The 17467-nt window shown below is 36.2% G+C and overlaps 1 protein-coding gene across 1 annotated transcript in view; it reads left to right on the top strand.

Moving 5' to 3' along the window:
- The window catches only part of XRCC4 (X-ray repair cross complementing 4), a 287206-nt gene extending 271376 nt beyond the window's left edge, over positions 1-15830 (top strand). Inside the window, exon 8 of the mRNA XM_006143484.3 lies at positions 15271-15830. Coding sequence (XP_006143546.1) covers positions 15271-15382 — 112 coding nt within the window. The 3' untranslated portion in view covers positions 15383-15830. The remainder of the gene's footprint in view (positions 1-15270) is intronic.
- The last annotated feature ends 1637 nt before the right edge of the window (positions 15831-17467 follow it).

Below are 17467 nucleotides of genomic sequence, written 5' to 3'. Positions count from 1 at the left end.
TCTGTAGAGGGCCAGAAACATTTAGAGGGAAATTTGGAGGCTATATATATTTTAAGGGAAATTATGATCACGTTGTTGAATCCAGCAAATAGTTTCCATGCATGGTTATAGCCTGTTTAATTTTCATGGTTGTCTTTGGGACTCCTTATGAATTGATAGATGACAGCTTTCCTAATTCCAAATAATTGTTACAATTTCTTGGTTTAACATTTTCATTTCTGTTTATGCTTTCTGATTATTTAAATCTGATTATTCTTCTTGAGTGATTAGTAATTATGAGATTAATACTGATAATTTCTTGTTGATAACAGGAGCCACATTTATTTTCATAATTAAGGATACATAGTGCTAAAGATTTTATTTCAGCTTCACTAACTTTCATTATTAAGAAAGTATGATTACTGGGACCAGAAGATGGAGTAATAACTACGTCGCTGGGCTCCCATGTAGCCTATCGCGGTTCAAGTCCCAGACCTAGTGGCTTAAACTCACACCGGGCGCATGTGCGTGCATGCGTGCCCAAGATCCTGAGAGGAGAATGGAAGAGAAGGGATTGCGGTGTGGCCATCCCCCCTGGGGGGGAGGGTGATTTCTCACTTTCTGTCTCTCTGTCTCTGTCTTTCTGACGAGCACATGCACCATATAGCAAAAACCTCTCCCCCCCCAAAAAAAAAGATTATTTATTTGTCCTGTTGTTTCTCACTAGCCAGATAGAAGAGGTATAAATGGACTGTCTTAACGCTTTAATAATAATAATAATAGGGGCCAGTAGGCAGCATTGTGGTTAAGGTACTGGACTCCCACTTGGCCAATCACGGTTTGAGTCCCAGACTCAGGAGCTTGAAACTTGCCCGGGGTGCGTGTGTATGTGCCCAAAATTCTGAGAGGAGAATGGAAGAGAAGGGACTGCAGTGTGGTCATCCCTCAGGCTATGATTTCTTAGGTTCTCTCTCTCTCTCTCTCTCTATGTCCAGTGAGCACATGTACCCTTTAACAAAAATCTCTCTAAAAAAATAATAATAATTTCATAAAACTCAGGTTAACAGAAAATCCAGCTAAATAGAGTTCTCTAGTAGTTGGAATTTGAGTGGATGTGTGCTTGGAAGTTGACTAGCACTTGTTAGTAGACTTTAAGCCATGAGGATTGAAACACAATCATTTATCCACAGCTCCTTTTTCCCAAACATGCCAGTAAAGTGAGCATTACTAAACCAATAGTGTTAGTGTGAACTGGTAAGCATATACATTTATAAACACCACAACAGTTCAGAAAAATAAATAATTTAAGATATCTCATCTGGAAACTGAGCTAACTACTAGCTAGAAATTAAACTTGGCCTTGCTTAGACATAAATGAGGTATAAATCTTTTCTGTGTGATGATGTTTCCTAAAAAGTCTATATTGTTACCCTTTTGTTCTGGAATGAGTCTTACTCTCTGTATACATTTTATGTGAAACTAGCTATAGCTTTTTTTCATATTCAACTTTAAGAGGAAAAAAAGGCAAATGTCCTCAACAATAGGCTTTTTAGTCCATTTATTAAACTGAATCAGTTCTTTATTCTAAAGAATTGTACCATATTTTGAACAAACAGTAATTCTAAATGAGTCCCTGTTCTCACGCTGTTTACAATATTAGTAGCAATACTATGCAGAACTAAAGTGTGGGTGACACTCTTTTATGGGGATTTGGTTTCTGTGTACCTATTCCTTAAGTATGATCAGGCTTTTTATTTCATTCAGACAGTGAAATGCAAGAGAAATTATGTGATTTCCAGAAGCTACATCAGAAAAGACAACCTTGCACCTAAAGCCCTAAGCTTTTGTGTAAGAAGTCTGACTACCTGAGGCCACTATGCTACAGGAAAGCCAGGCTGCTCTGGACTCTCCAGGAGCCAGTCCTGTTCTTTGAGACTTTCCCACCCAAGTGCCAGATATGAATGAATGATCTTTGGAATATCTCCCAGTCTTTGTCTCACCCCCAGCTTTCCATTCTTTCCTGCTAAGGCCCTGATATCATAGAGCAGAGATAATCCATTCCCACTATGCCCTGTTCAGTTGCTGACTCACAGAAAATATGAGCATAACAAAATGATTTTTGCTTCATGCCACTGAGTTTAGGCTGGTTTATTACACAGCAGTGATTACCAATACAAAAGCCTATTGACTTAGGATATACTATAGGCAAGTAGGACATAATGACTTTCTCTCTTGGGAGAGAAATGGGAGACTTCGCAGAAGCAGTGATATTTGAACCTGGCTTAGAAAGATGAATAGAAGCCTACTACATAAAGAAGGTAGAAAAGAATTCCCAAAGGGGACTGTATAGGAAAGTATGGAAATTAAGAAGGAATAATGTATTTGTTGGGTATTGGGGTGTTTGGTGTAGAGGAACACCACATAGGTTGAGCCGTAACAGACATGCAACTAAAAATTACACAACGATTTTCTTTTGCTCTGCCAAGGGAGTTTCAACTACAGCCTTATAGTAGTGAAACATCATAATCTGATTTGTCTTGTAGAAAGATAGCTACTTAGCAGCAGTGTGAAAGATAAGCTGAAAGAGAAAGAAATGAAAGGCAAGAACAGTTACGTATGTAGTTAAGGTGGCAGTCTAGGGTGAGATGTATTGCTTTCTTACAGTAGCAAAATAAGATCACTCAGGTTACAATGATTGTGTGAATTAGCAAGTCAATCATGTATTGAATCTGTATGTCCATGGCATAATAATTAAATCTACATGTTCTGTGTTTTGGCAAATTAAACCAAGACCTGTACAGAAATTGGTCTTCAATAAATTTTTTAGTTTTTCTGAATAATGTGTAAAGGTTCCTCCACTAAATACATATGTGTGTGTGTGTGTGTGTGTGTGTGTGTGTGTGTGTGTCTTGGAGAATTATGACTAAATAATCTCAATTTTTAATTTTTCTGAAGCCATTGATTGGCAGAATATATTTAAAGAAAAGAGACCACATTGTATCAATTAATGCCCTAATGGAGCTGACCATATGTTGTACTTACTCTGCTTCCTTAAAATATACAGCATGAAGTCTTGAAAAAGTGGTAATTATGTACGTGTAAAGATTTCACAACAAGGAAATGTAGATAGTGTGCTTAGTTAATATAATTAGGTGAACATAACACACAAATGTAGTCAACTGCTTTCTGTGTGGATTTGATGGACTTAAATAACACTTGGGATTACTTCACATTTTTTTTAGAGGTTTTTACTAGAGGGCGGGTATGCTCGCTAGAAAGATAGAGAGAGACAGAAAGACAGAAAGCGAGAACTCACCCCTCCCCCCCATAGGGATGGCCACGCCGCAATCTCTTTTCCTCCATTCTCCTCTCAGAATTTTGGGCACGCACACATACGTGCCGGGCGTGAGTTGAAGCCACCAGGTCCGGGACTCGAACTGTGGTCGACTACATGGGAGTCCAGTGGCATAGCCATTATGCTAACTGCTGATCACACATATTTTTAGTGTGATAAAAACAAGGTTTAGTAGTGGCATACAACCTTTTACTGGAATCATAATACCATACGTGTTAAAGATGTTTCCTGGGCAAAAACGGTTGCTTAGATCTTCCTTCAGTAATTCTGTCTACATTCTCCATGGCTCATATTGCCTCATCTGTACAGTGAATTAAAAACAACTGTGGAAACAGTGTTTGTTTAAAAACATTTTGCCTCCTTATACAGTTTGTTTTCCTTTACAATTTTGTTACAATTTTAAACTTCAACTGAAAAGTTTAATCTCTTTCATTCAAAATCAAAAGCCACAGTTTCTGTCTGCCTATTCCAGTGCTGTGACTCCTTTCTGAGATTTTTCTTTGAGAAAGTTAGACCATCTCCCAAAATTTGAACAGTGACTCTCTTTATGTTCCCCCATAGTACCAAGTTGAATTGCTACAACTTGTGAAGAAATGGATTTTCAGTTTGTTCATTTTATGTGAAGTTATATGACACTCACTTTAAATAAAAGCTATTATACAATGTTGGCAATGCTATAAAATTGTCGTCTTTAAAAAGTCCGGCTGCAGAATCATCCTCAGTTACTCGTTTCCCTAGGACAACCTAGGGAAATAACAGAGCATCAGGTTCACCAGGTATGAAGCCTTTTTCTAAGTAGTCCGGCTGCAGAATCATCCTCAGTTACTCGTTTCCCTAGGACAACCTAGGGAAATAACAGAGCATCAGTTCACTAGGTATGAAGCCTTTCTAAGTTTGTGGCCCTGTGTGACTGACACATGCTCATGATAGTTCTTTAACAGCCATGCTCTAGAACTATTGTAGTGAAACACAACATTCCATTTGTAAAGTCACTCCTAGTCCAAGACTCCTGCAAATATGCTTTTATTGGTACCTCGCAGCTCAGTGTTACCTCTGCCTTGGATAGGTTGTTTGCTTACTTTTTCATCCCAACTATCTGGCTCAGTCTCTGACACATGATAGGTACTCAATGAATAGTGGATGGGGAGGTGATGGATGATAACACCCTCTCTCAGTGATTCTGGTTCAGTTCATCTCTAGATAAGACCACTGTGTGTGTGCTTTTGAGCATCAGATCATATTACGGACTTTGTTAATACCTCTTCCAACCATTGGGGCTTTCTTTTCCCTCTGGGCCTTCCATGATCTGTGCTTACTCAACTTGATTCTACATTCAGTTTTCCTAAAATAAACCAACAAAAAATCTGGTGGACCTGAATTACAAATGAACCCTAACAAAGTTACTACTGGAGATGGTAGTCAGAATAATATCCCCCCTAGGGATGTTCATGTCTTAATTCTTAAAACCTGAGGATATGTTGGACCATATGGCAAAGAGAAAATAAGGTGACAGATAGAATTAAGGTTGCAAATCAACTGACCTTAAATATAGCAAAATTTTCATAGATTATCTAGGTAGATCCAGTAATCCCAAAGGACTTTAAATGGAAGACAGAGACAGAAGAGTCAGAGCAAGCAAGCCAGAGTGATGTCATGTGAGAAGTCCACCTGCTGTTGAAGACAGAGGAAAGGAATGGTCTCCAGAAGCTGGAAAAATAACAGGGAAACAGCTTCTCCACTGGAGCCGCCAGAGAGCAACACAGCTCTGCCAACGCCTTGACATTAGCACAGTGATATCTCTGTCAGACTTCTGTCCTCCCAAATATAAAAGGGTAAATTGCCACTACAAATTACATGGTGGTAATTTGTAGCAGCAGACATAGGAAAGGAAAACAGCTGGCTTCACACTGTGGTGAAACTATTGCTCCTGCCTCAGGTTCATGAGAAATTACTAACCTTGGCTCAGCCCCTGCAGCACAGTTGTAATGTACCAGAGAGCAGAGCTGGAAGCCACATGCCGACCTCAGTTTGAGTTCCCCACCTGATTGTCTCAAACACATGCCAGTATGTACACACATGTGCCCAGGATCCTGGCGGACTGGAGGACTAGAAGGGGGGATTGAGCATGACCTTGTCTTGTGAGAAGTGCTTCTCTCCATCGCTTCCTCCCTGCCTTCTTCCCTCTCTCTCTCAAACACATTAATATGCTTTGTCATGAATTAACAGAAAAAAATTACTGACCTTCATGGCTGACTTTATTGTTTGTCCACATGTTTCCACTTTTCTTAGTAGCCAAAGGAAAAGTTCTGTCTTCTTTTCTCACTTTCATTTTCCTTCTTCGCACCTCTAAGTTTTGAGGTTCAGTAGATGTTATACTGTAAGGAAGGCAAATGATACAGCCCATTCCAAAGAGCACTATTTCTTGGGATGTTAATGGTTGAGAGAATGTGAGAAATGAGGATTCTGCTGCCAAGCTCATTTGGAAAACCTGTTAAACAAGCTCCTCTATTCTTAAAGCACTTAGAAAATATGTGTGAGGAAACCTCAAAAAGTTTATAGAAAAATGGAATTACAAGTTTTTATTAGTGCAAAAAAGTTTTGAAATCCATGCAGTTTTTCTATAATATAAATTTTCCATGAAATTTTGGAGAACCACCTCATATGAATGATTTTTTTTTTAAATCTCAACAGTTTAAGAAAATATACAGCAAACAGTATCCCTGTCTCAAGCCAAATTCCTCTCCTCCACTACCAGTAAATTGTCTTTCTAGAGATATACTGCATAAACAAGTGTATATGTATATACACATATATAATATATTCACACGCACTAGTTTCTAGATACACTCTGTACACCTAGCTCTCATCCAACCTAATAATTTAACTAACAGTTTTATTTATAGAAGAATTTTTCATAGCTTTTAATTCATAATATACACACAAAACACTTAGAGACCCAGTAGAAGGAAGTTAATATTTTCCAAATACTTTGAGACACATCTCATTTTTTAGAGCTTATCTTACAGAGCTACTTTTTGAGACACAAGGCACACGACTAAGAGGCCTTTCTGAGCTAGTAAAGGAGACTTTTTTGTAGCACCCTAAGCAGCAATAAGCTCAAAGACCACCTGGTCTGTCTTAAACTAAAAGTAGTACAGAAAAACTTCCTGTCATGGTGATAATTTTCTACTTTTATAGGTACAGATCAGCAGTAGCAAATGTCACCCATACCATATCAAAAATTACAGTAAATTAGGACAGTGGAATTTAACATAGGGCATTTTACTTTTTTTTTATTTTAAAGCACATAGATTTTAGTATTGATTATCCGATGAATTATCAGGACAATATTATTCATTGAATAAAGTACAGCAAGAGTTACAGAATCTTCTAATTTGTTATTATGAAGTTTTATGTAAGTGATAGGCATCCTTGTGGACTGTGGATATATATTTATCTTAGTGGTCGACTTTTAAAATTAAATTATATAGAACTAGATAGTCTTATTTTCATACCCATAGTTCATGCATTTTACTAGAAAATTTTAGAAAAATCTTTCTTTCCCATGTAAATGCATTTTAGCATTAAGTGTATTCACTGTTCATTATTCTTTTTTCTTTGTTTCATTCAAAATTACTTATTTCAAAAGTATTTTCTTCTTTCTTTTGATGAATATAAAGAGCAAGGTTATGTTCATTAGAAAAAGACATCTTTAAGAGTTAAATAGAAAATAACTAATTCAGTTTCTTTTATTTGCCATTCTGGTTGCCAGAAAGAACGTTTCACCTTTTCTTTGATTTTCTCAAGCCAATGAAATGACATCAGGTCTAGTGAATTCCAGACAATGCTCACCACTGGTTTTACTGAATCCTGATGACTTCAACTTGTTAATTTATTTAGGAGATGCTTTTGGTTTTTATAAGGTCAAGTAGAAATTTGTAGGCTATTTTTCCTATTTATTGTAAGAGGAAACTTCTTAAAAATAGTAATATTTACTTTGAAAATGCAGTGGTAACTTTGATGGTGTCCAATCTTTAAGTTTATAATTTAAAACCTTTCCATTTAAAAATGTTTTTACAATTGAACTTATTCCATAATGGGAATTCTGTTAAGGTCACTATTAAAGGTCATTGTCTAGTTATGTAATATCAGCAATTACCTGATATTTTGATTTAGTTGGGTATTTTTGAGGTCATTTTGCTGAAGGTTTGATTTTATACACCCTAAGAAACAAACCATTAGTATCTGGCCTTCATCATTACCAAGTTATGTACGATGCAGCCAACACAGATCTGACTCTCACCTAGTCATCGCCCTTAGCTCACCTCTCATCTTCATCTCTCTCCCTATGCCTGAGCTTTACACCTCAATCCTAGTGGAAAGCCATAGATAAATGGGTGGTTATGGGGGGAGTTTGTAGTAAAACAAAGTTGTATATACTTTTTTTATTTTTTAACATGAGAAAAAGAGCTACCTCAGAATGCCCTGTCTTGGTACCCAGGCAGGAATTAGCCATTTTGCCAAATTTTTGCTATGACTGCCACACTCTGAGAGTTTAAAACTTTGTTCTTCTCAGAAGAAAACTTCATCTGTCCTCCTTATTTGTAACAGATAAAGAGCATAGCAGTATTCTTCCAGGCCATTCTTCATAACATCGGATGATCCGTGGTGGGTGATGATAATGCAGGTAAAACATGTTTACAGGTTTGGCAGTCACAGCTGTACAGAGCCAGCATTTGGGCGGCAAGTGGAAGCAGAGCAAATGCTCAGTAACAGTGGCTCTTGGATACTGTGACAGTGCCCCGCCCTGGCTCTCCTCATCTCTTTTGAATCATTCCTTTTCAGTTTCCTTCTACTTTTTTCTCTCAGTTGTCTGCCTCTCAGTTTTAGCATTCTCTAGTATTCCATACTGAACCTCACTCTTCTGTTAGACCCTTCTCTGGGTGATCTCTTCAACACATTCATTTGCCTTTAGTGACCAGGAAATGACAGCAACTGCTGTCTTGTTCCTTCTAGTTCAGACATCTGTCCTGAGCTCTACACCCGTATAATAATCAGCCTACTCAACATCTGTCTTCTAGATATTCTCAGGTACTTCAGGCTCATCCCTATGAAACTGAACTCTTTATGCTTAATACTAAACCGGTGTCTCTTCCATATCCCCGTCATCACAATCGCCAAAGCTATAGGTCTAGAAATCTCAGAACATGGACTTTTTGGAAAGAGCACATAAGATCCAGAACAATTAAGTATATGCAGACCAGACAGACTGATATATACCACACACACACACACACACACACACACACACCGTTATTGAAAGAGTGCGTGTTTTGAACACTAAACAAATAGAACCATACCGTGTGTATTATTTTATGCCTTGCTCTTTTGCTCAACAGAATGAGATTCACGCATGTGTGTACCTGTATAGTATTCTATTGGATGAAAATTCAATAATTTGCCTATTTTTCTATGTAGAGATATTGGGTAATTCTTAGTTTTTCTGCATTACAAACAATGCACCTGTGACTGTGTGCATACCTCCTGATGCACAGAAAAATATGTCATGACTTTTCCAACAGCTCAATATATACACAAATGTTTCTCCAAAGTGTGTACCCAACAGAGGAATTCCTTGGTAATAAATGTGCACATCTTCATATACTTTGGCAGTTATTGCCAAATTGTTTTACAAAGTGATTCCCAATATTTGTCCTCCCACCAGCAATAATTAATCTATTTGTACCATATCTTCTGAGTTCCTTGATATTGTTTTACATTTTAATTTTTGCTAATCTCTCTTGTCTCTAATTTTCTCTTTCTTTTCCTTCTACTTATTTCTCTTAGTTGTCTGCCTTTCAGTTTTAACATTCTCTAGTATTCCATACCAAACTTCACTGTAAAATATTTTGCAGTGGTTTTTAAATTGCATTTTCTTTATCACTAAGGAACTGGAGCTTATTATCATATGCATATTTACTCCTACCAGTCCATCTTTTAGAAAGTTCCTATAGCTTCAGCATACATTTTTTTAATTATATGGATTTTTTTTGTTTGTTTCTAGTTCTTTGGGTACTAATCCTGTGTTATTAGCATATGTTGCAGTATCTTTTCAGTTTGACTTGTCTTTTTATTTCTTTAAAGATATCTATTGGTGAATAGAAGTACTTACAATGTAATTAAATTTATCAGTTTTTATGTTTATTGTTTTCAATTTCTGTCCTAAACAGAATTCTTTATCCAGAGATACCAAAGACATTCTCCTTTATTGTATTCTAAAATCTTTGCAGTTTTCCTTTCTCATTTAAATTTAATTCACCGAGAATTGGATTTTATTTGTGTTGTATAGGAAGAGCAATATTTAGGCTATATATAAATTGATTTTTTATTTCAGAACCATTGTTCGTGTCAGGAGTCAAATGAATAAGATTCTTTAAGTGTCACGGTTCATTAATCACTACACATTTTCCTAGACCTCTCAATTTGCTCAGGTTGCTGCCTTGACATATTTCAGAAATAATACTCTCAGAATATGTTACAAAATTCACTCCAAAATATACCAGTGCTTCTCATTTGAATAAAAAAAAAATGTTTTTTCAGTCATAGTGATTCCATTTTAAACAATAATACTCTCAGAATATGTTACAAAATTCACTCCAAAATATACCAGTGCTTCTCATTTGAATAAAAAAAAAATAATGTTTTTTCAGTCATAGTGATTCTATTTTAAACTTGGCTGAGAAAAATCTCCCCAAAATTAGCTAATACCTGGAAATATTTGAAAATATGTTTATAATTCATCCAGGAAGTTAAAAAGATAAGACAAAAATCCATTTTAGCCTTGTAGGGGAACTTTCACTGCGTGAGACTCACAAATCTAGCTTTTGATCTACACTATTCACTGATTGTAGTGAAATTTTGTTTCAAGTTATAGTTTGTGTACATATGTGTGTGTGTGGCTGTGAGTATCTTTGTGTGTGTGTGTGTGTGTGTGTGTGTGTGTGTGTTAATGCATACAAAATTAAATAGAACATATGAATCACTGCAGCTATGTTATTGAGAATGTAAGCCATCTTTTAGTGAGGTTGTTATCATCTGGAGAAGTTTAATTTTATTTCCTTTATTTGAAAAAGGTTTATGCTTGGGACCAGCAGTTATCATAATGGCTATGTCGCTGGACTCCCATGTGGTCAACCACGGTTTGAGTTCTGGACCCGGTGGCTTCAAACTCACGCCGGGCACATGTGCGTGTGTGCCCAAGATCCCTAGAGGAGAATGGAGGAGAAGAGATTGCAGCATGGCCATCCCCCCTGGGGGGGTGATTTCTCGCTTTCTGTCTCTCTCTGTCTGTCTGGCGAGCACACGCGCCCTATGGCAGAAACCTCTCAAAAAAAAAAAAAGAAAAAAAAAAAAAGGTTTATGCTTTAGCCTTTAACTATAAAGTTTCTTATTATGTTATTAACATTTACTTTTTGATTCACGTTATTCATTTATCTCACAAATATTTTTTGACAGCCTGTGTTTTGCAAAGCAGTCTATGTTCAACTGTTTGAACATAACTAGTTCAGAATTTGGGGGCTAAATGAGCTCCAAGATGCTTTACACTAATCCTAACTTTCCACAAGTTAAGAAGCAAGTCTAGAAGGGTGCACTGAACCAACCAAAATCTCAAAGATGTAGAGCATGAACAAAGATCTCATGGGACCAAATGGTGTTGCAGTGGTAGCACAACTGGCCAAATGAGAAAGATCCTGGGTTTATGTCCTGGACCTTCCTAAGCATGCCAGAAGTACGTATGTGTGCAGGTGATCCAGGCTATGTGAGCTTAGCAGTAGAATGTGATGTGAGGAAAGTGTTAGGGGTTCTATCTCTCTCTCTCTCTTTCTCTGAGGAAATAAGTACATAAACTTAAAAAGAAAATCTCCTAGGGGACCAGCAGATGTCATAATGGTTACATCACTGGACTCCCATGTAGTTGGACCACGATTCAAGACCCGGACCCAGTGGCTTTAAACTCAAATTGGGCATGTGTGCGTGCATGCATGCGTACGTGTCCAAAATCCTTAGAGGAGAATGGAAGAGAAGGAATTGTGTAGCATTCCCATTCCCCCTGGCGGGGTGTGTGTGTGGGGGGGGGTTACTTCTCACCTCCGTCTCTCTGTCTCTGTCTCTCTTCTGCAAGTGCTTTCATCCTACAGCAAAAAAATCTCTCTGAAAACAAACAAACAAAAATCTCCTGACTCAGATTCAGGATTCAGAAGTCCTCCTTAAATCATGTTACACACAGAAAACTCTCTGAAAATCACCTTAAATCCTAAATACATCAATATTTATAGAAATTCCTAAAAGGATAAATTATACTTTATGAACAAATTATATTACATGATTTTTACCTCCAACCTATTTATAACATTTTTAATGTTAAAACACACATTTGAGGGGAAAAAAAAAAAAACAGATAAAGTCAAAAAGTTTAACTGAATGCTTTCTGGGAGCAGGCATCATGTGTAACCTTGATCATATTTATTATATTTCCCCATCACAGTGATGTATTCATAGCAAAAATGCAACAAATATGGATGAAATTAATAAAACTGTGTGTGAAAGTATAGAGTGCGGACATTAGGTTCTCAGAATGATTGGTGGAAAGAAAAATCAACTTGAGTGTGGAAAAGCAAAATTAAGTCTTTGGGGAAGGTTTAGAATTTAAATTGAGCCATCACTAATGGCTGTAATGTAATTAGACAAAGAAGAACTCCCAAGTCCAAAATTACTTGGTAAGCTCAATTTCTATCAAGACTTTAGATACAGGTTTTCTGAGTTACTTGCTTTCAAATTTCACCTCCATGGGTCAGCAGGTGGAGTGGTGGTTAAGGGCACTGGACTCCCACATGGCCGACTGTGGTTTGAGTCCCAGACCTGGTGGCTTGCTTTCTCACTTTCTCTCTCTCTCTTTCTTTCTCACCATGTTCCTCTCTAGTCATATTAAAATCAACTTTCACTTCCAAGCATGATTTCATAAAACATGTATGTTCATGAGAAAAATAATATGCTATGTCTGCTGAGGGATTTACAAGAGGATATTAATCATTATATTGTTTATAAAATCATTTTAAAATGGAACCAACTATCAATGGACTAATGGGACATTCAAATTAAAATGGATGATTATTGTAGATCTAAATTTTACAGTATGCAAAGACCTCTCTATTGTAGTGTAAAAATATGAAGCTGCAAAACTGTAAATATATGCAATGATCTCATTTTTGTCAAAGAAAATTTATGAAATGACAAATTATATAAAGTAGTATAATAAACATTTTATTCTTTTTTAGGTTTTTGGAATTTTCAAAAAATCTTACAACAAACACTTACGAAAAGTATTAAACTTTATTTTGGTTGTGAGAAAAGCTCTAAATTTATTGTTGATTTTCCATGGATATGAAAGCTATAGAACAGTGATCTCCATTCATTGAACAACTTTTTTTTTTTTTTTTTTAGATTTTTGCTGTTGGGCACATGTATTCACTGGAGAGAGACAGACAGAGAAAGAGAAAGTGAGAAATCAACCCCCAAGGAGGATGACTATGCCACAATCTCTTCTCCATTCTCTACTGCAGATTTGGCACACATACACACATGCACCCAGTGTGATTTTCAAGCCATTGGGTCTAGAGCTTGAACCACAATCAGTCATGTGTGAGTCAGGCATTTTAACTACCACAACACCTGTTGGCCCTATTGAAAAACTTTTCATAAGCACCTATTATGACTAGACCTATGAACAAAAGTCAAAAATCTTTTTTTTTAGCTCCTTATGACCTTAATAGGCCATGAGATTTATAAAAGGAGCACCAGAGTGTTAATATTTCTTTCTGACTTACCACTTCAGAGTGATTCTTCTGAAGGGCCAAGTTTTCTTCTTTTCTGCTAGTGGGCACGCGTGCTTGCCAAAGAAAGAGGGAGAGGAGAAAGGACCCCTAGTGTGGAAAAGTCACACTGCCATCCCTTTTCTTCCATTTCTCTCTCCCTTCAGGATTTTAGGCATGCAAGGATACACGTAGGGCATGTTTCTTAGGCTGCTGGGTCCAGAACTCCAACCACAGGGTCGGCCATGTGGCATCCAGCTGTCTCAACCACCAGGCCATGGAGCTGGCTCCTGAAGTGCAGATTTTTTTAAACAAAACTGGTCTCTGTGTTCTGTTAGCCCAGTGTCTAGACAAGGAACAAATTTATAGAGGTCTTTCCATGCCTGACTTTTTAATTGAAATAATTCACTTCTCTCTTTTTCCTATAAGGAATTAAAGCAACTTGACATTTAGGGCCAGAGAAAAATGTTTAATGTGTTTTGAGTTGACATTAAAAATTTATACATGTAATAATTATACTTTAATTCCATGCTATATCATTTTCTACTCCTGTGGAATATATTTTTAGATATTTAATTACATGGTACAATAATTCTGTCTGTATTTATTGTTAATTTTAACACTGCAACTCCCAGAGGGTAGTACTTGTCATCTTGACAAGGCATTAATGCCTAGCACCTTGGCATTCCTTCCTGCAACGGCAATGTCTGAACTTGGCTTTCTGAGGATATGACAGAACATGTCCCAGGCCAAGAAGGACCCTTTGGTAGATTCGTTTCTAATATTCTGCAACTAAGTATGCATTTAGGCTTTTTAAAATACTCATTGTTTAAACATACTTGGTGTTGCTGTATTTTAGTTATGATTTTATTCTGCTATTGCCAGGAATTCGTATATAATTTATGCAAAATTAGCAGCCGAAAGTAATGATTTCTAAATGCTTTTTAGAAATTAATAAGTATTCATATCACCTTCTTAATTTTTAAACTGTCTCTTAGGTAAATACTATGTTTTACAGGTGAGAAAACAGAAGTTTGGTTGGTTAGGTGACTTACCTAAAATCACATAGCTAATAACAAATAGACCTGGGTTTAAACCTGTGTGTCCTGCCTCCACGCCCCATGCTCTTTCAACTGTACTAAGTTGCTAGAACCCTCTCCTGCCTTTGAAGTTGAAAATATGAGGGAATTATTGGGTTGACTAAACCTAATTGTAATTACCCCTGAAGCCACCTCTAATTGTTAAGACTAAAGATATTTTATCTCAGTTCTGTGGAGAACCACTGACAAAGTTTATATAAGGATATAAACATGTGTCCTTAAGCTTTTCTTTGATTGAGCTCTATTGTCCTTCAGCTCACTTTTTTCAAGAACAGTTAACAATCATCAGGGCTGTAAACAACTTGTTATCCTAGGACTCAAAGAAAACAATACATAAATATAGAGGTTAATCCATTGATGTGGTAAATACAGTACTAGTCCTGAATGATATTTAAATTTACTAAATGAGAATATGTAGATTAAACCAATGAATATGGACAAAGAACATTACCTCAGTAACTGCTATAAATGTGAAAAGTCATTATTAGTCATGTACACACTTCTAATCTACTGAACAGTAAAGGAAATTTATTCAATCAGAACTTTCCACTACAGAGAGATTAAAATGTACATTTACATTAACAAGTAGAATTTAGGGCGTCAAAGGAAAATGTAATTGTGATAGATTTGTTAAAGCAATGACTTGAGAAACCTTCTATATCCTTGTATAAAAGTGATTACAAAATAGAGGATATGATATTTTATTTCTTGACCTTAATATGAACATTGTGGTAGGCCCTTGAATTTGTTAGCTTAGAGTAGACAGATTAATTCTAAAGCAGTTGAAAAGAAATTGAATTCCTTTCCTCTCTCTTTTCTTATGGTTAATAGCATGGGAAAATAAATCTCTAAACCAATTCTGAAACAGGATTTAACTGTCTTTCCACTTATGTGTCTCTTCATTTTCTTTTACTCTATAATGGAATTTCTAAAAAATAAAACTATCTTAATTTTCTTTTTACTCCAGACTTGATCCTTCACTACCTGAGTCATTGAAAAAGGAGCACATTTCAACTGAAAACATGTCTTTGGAAACGCTAAGGAACAGCAGTCCAGAAGACCTCTTTGATGAGATTTAACAGTCTCAAAAAAGTACTTTGATGTTCACTAGACTATGTTTTTTATTCATTTCTGTAAAATGAAAAAGCAAAATTTCAGCTGAGCAGCAGCTATTACTGAACCTTACAGTTTAATTACATACACACTGCGATGAAACCATTGTGCAAAATGGATTACACATGTATGTGAAGATCAGATTTGATGACAGTACATTATTCTAAACTATTCATTCAACATGCCTATAATTACATAAAATCTCAGACGTTTTATTGCAAAGGACACACTTATTTCATTCACTCACACATATTATATGTGGTTGCTATCTAACATCCTGTCTAGGAAGATTTTGAAATAGGACAAAGAAAACTTTTTACAATGTCTGCAGTTCTTTTTGAATAGTCATGTTCTCAATAATGATATTTGAGCAATTTAATTTGTGGGATAATATATAAAACAGTTTAGTTTGTATGTAAACAGTATGAAAATCTGAAAATAAAGTTTTTGATATGCTGAAGATATTGTGTTCCTGGTGAAATGTGTTATCTAGCTTCACTTTCTCTTCCACTGTAGTAGCAGGTCTTCATGAAGGGCTTGTTAATATAAATATAACCCTTTTTTGTGTCAAAAGAAAAACATAGACAAGGACCCTGTCGTATACACTTATCTATCCCCAGGAACATTTGACACGTTTTTTTAAAAGTTTCTTTCTTTTTTTTTTAGGGAGATTTTTTCCTGAAGGGCACATGTCCTCACCGGAGAAAAAGAGAGACAGAAAGCAAGAAATCACCCTCTTGGGGGGAATGGCCATGCCAAAATCCCTTCTTCTCTATTCTCCCCTTGGAATTATAGGCACACACGCACACACGCTTTGCATAAATTTTAAGCTACCAGATCCAGAACTCAAACCATGGTTGGGCATGTGAAAGTCCAGTGACGTAACCATTATGCCATCTGCTGATCACAAAAGTTTATTGATTTCTTCTGTGAGTGAGACAGAGAAAGAGAGAGAGAAAGAATTTCCCAATCAGGATCCAAATGCCACAATCCACCTCCAGTTTATAGCCAGCCCTATATCATGGGCACAGATGAGGGAGGTCTTCAGACTTAAACTAGGAGCCCCCTAACGTGAGATTTCCTTGCAGAACATCATCTTTTACTACTACAGCCCCTGGCACTTCTTTTTACATATATGTTCACTCTCTCTACTTCTGAATCTCTCTTCCTATCTTTACTTCTTTCCAGTTACGGGTCCATTTCTTCCAGATTGTCCCAAATTAACATCTACAGTGATAACGACCACTATATTCCTAAACCCAATGGTTGATTCCTTCTCAGTCTTTATCTTACTAAGCTGCTCAGCATGTTTGATATGTTTCTTCACTAAGTAGTTACTAAGTCATTTTGAAAAGAAACTCATTTAGAATATTGAAATTTAGTCAGACATTTTGATACAAAGAAATAATTATTTAGAAAGTTCAAGAGCTCCTGTGTGTGTGTGTGTGTGTGTGTGTGTGTGCATATGTGTGTGTATATATATATATATATATGTATATATACATTCATAGATTTAAATTTCACTTTTTCTCTGTAAATATTTTCTTTCCTTTACTTCTGTGATAGAACATGCTCTTTGTATTTCTCTTTCTTTCCAGTAATTCATTTTTAGACTTCTTGACTGATTCCTTCTCCTTTACCCAGCAGTTAAATGTTTGAATGCTCCGGACTCCATGTTCTGTCCTCTTCCCTCCATTACCCCATTTTCATCCTAAGTCCCTGTAGGTTGTCTGGGTTTTAAATATCACTTGTCTGCTGCTATCTTCAAAAGTGGCATCATTTTCTCAAATTGTGTGTGTGTGTATGTGTGTATGAAAATCTGATAACAAAGTTATATATGTGTTACATAATGTATACATATGCACACACACACACATAGATATATAATGATACTATAGAAGGATAATATAAAATTTAACATTAATTTATTTCAAAAGGCATTTAAGCTTATATAAAAATTATTTCTTTGTATCAAATTATGATGCATTTTGGCATTTTTTTCAAATACCCATAAGTATATTTGTCTGCTTATACCTATTTGGATGTTTTAG

Source organism: Tupaia chinensis, unplaced genomic scaffold, assembly GCF_000334495.1.
Source record: "Tupaia chinensis unplaced genomic scaffold, TupChi_1.0 Scaffold000099_1, whole genome shotgun sequence".
In the NCBI taxonomy this organism is placed as follows: Eukaryota; Metazoa; Chordata; class Mammalia; order Scandentia; family Tupaiidae; genus Tupaia; species Tupaia belangeri.
The sequence above is the reverse complement of the archived record's forward strand: the minus strand, read 5'-3'. Positions and strand labels throughout refer to the sequence as shown.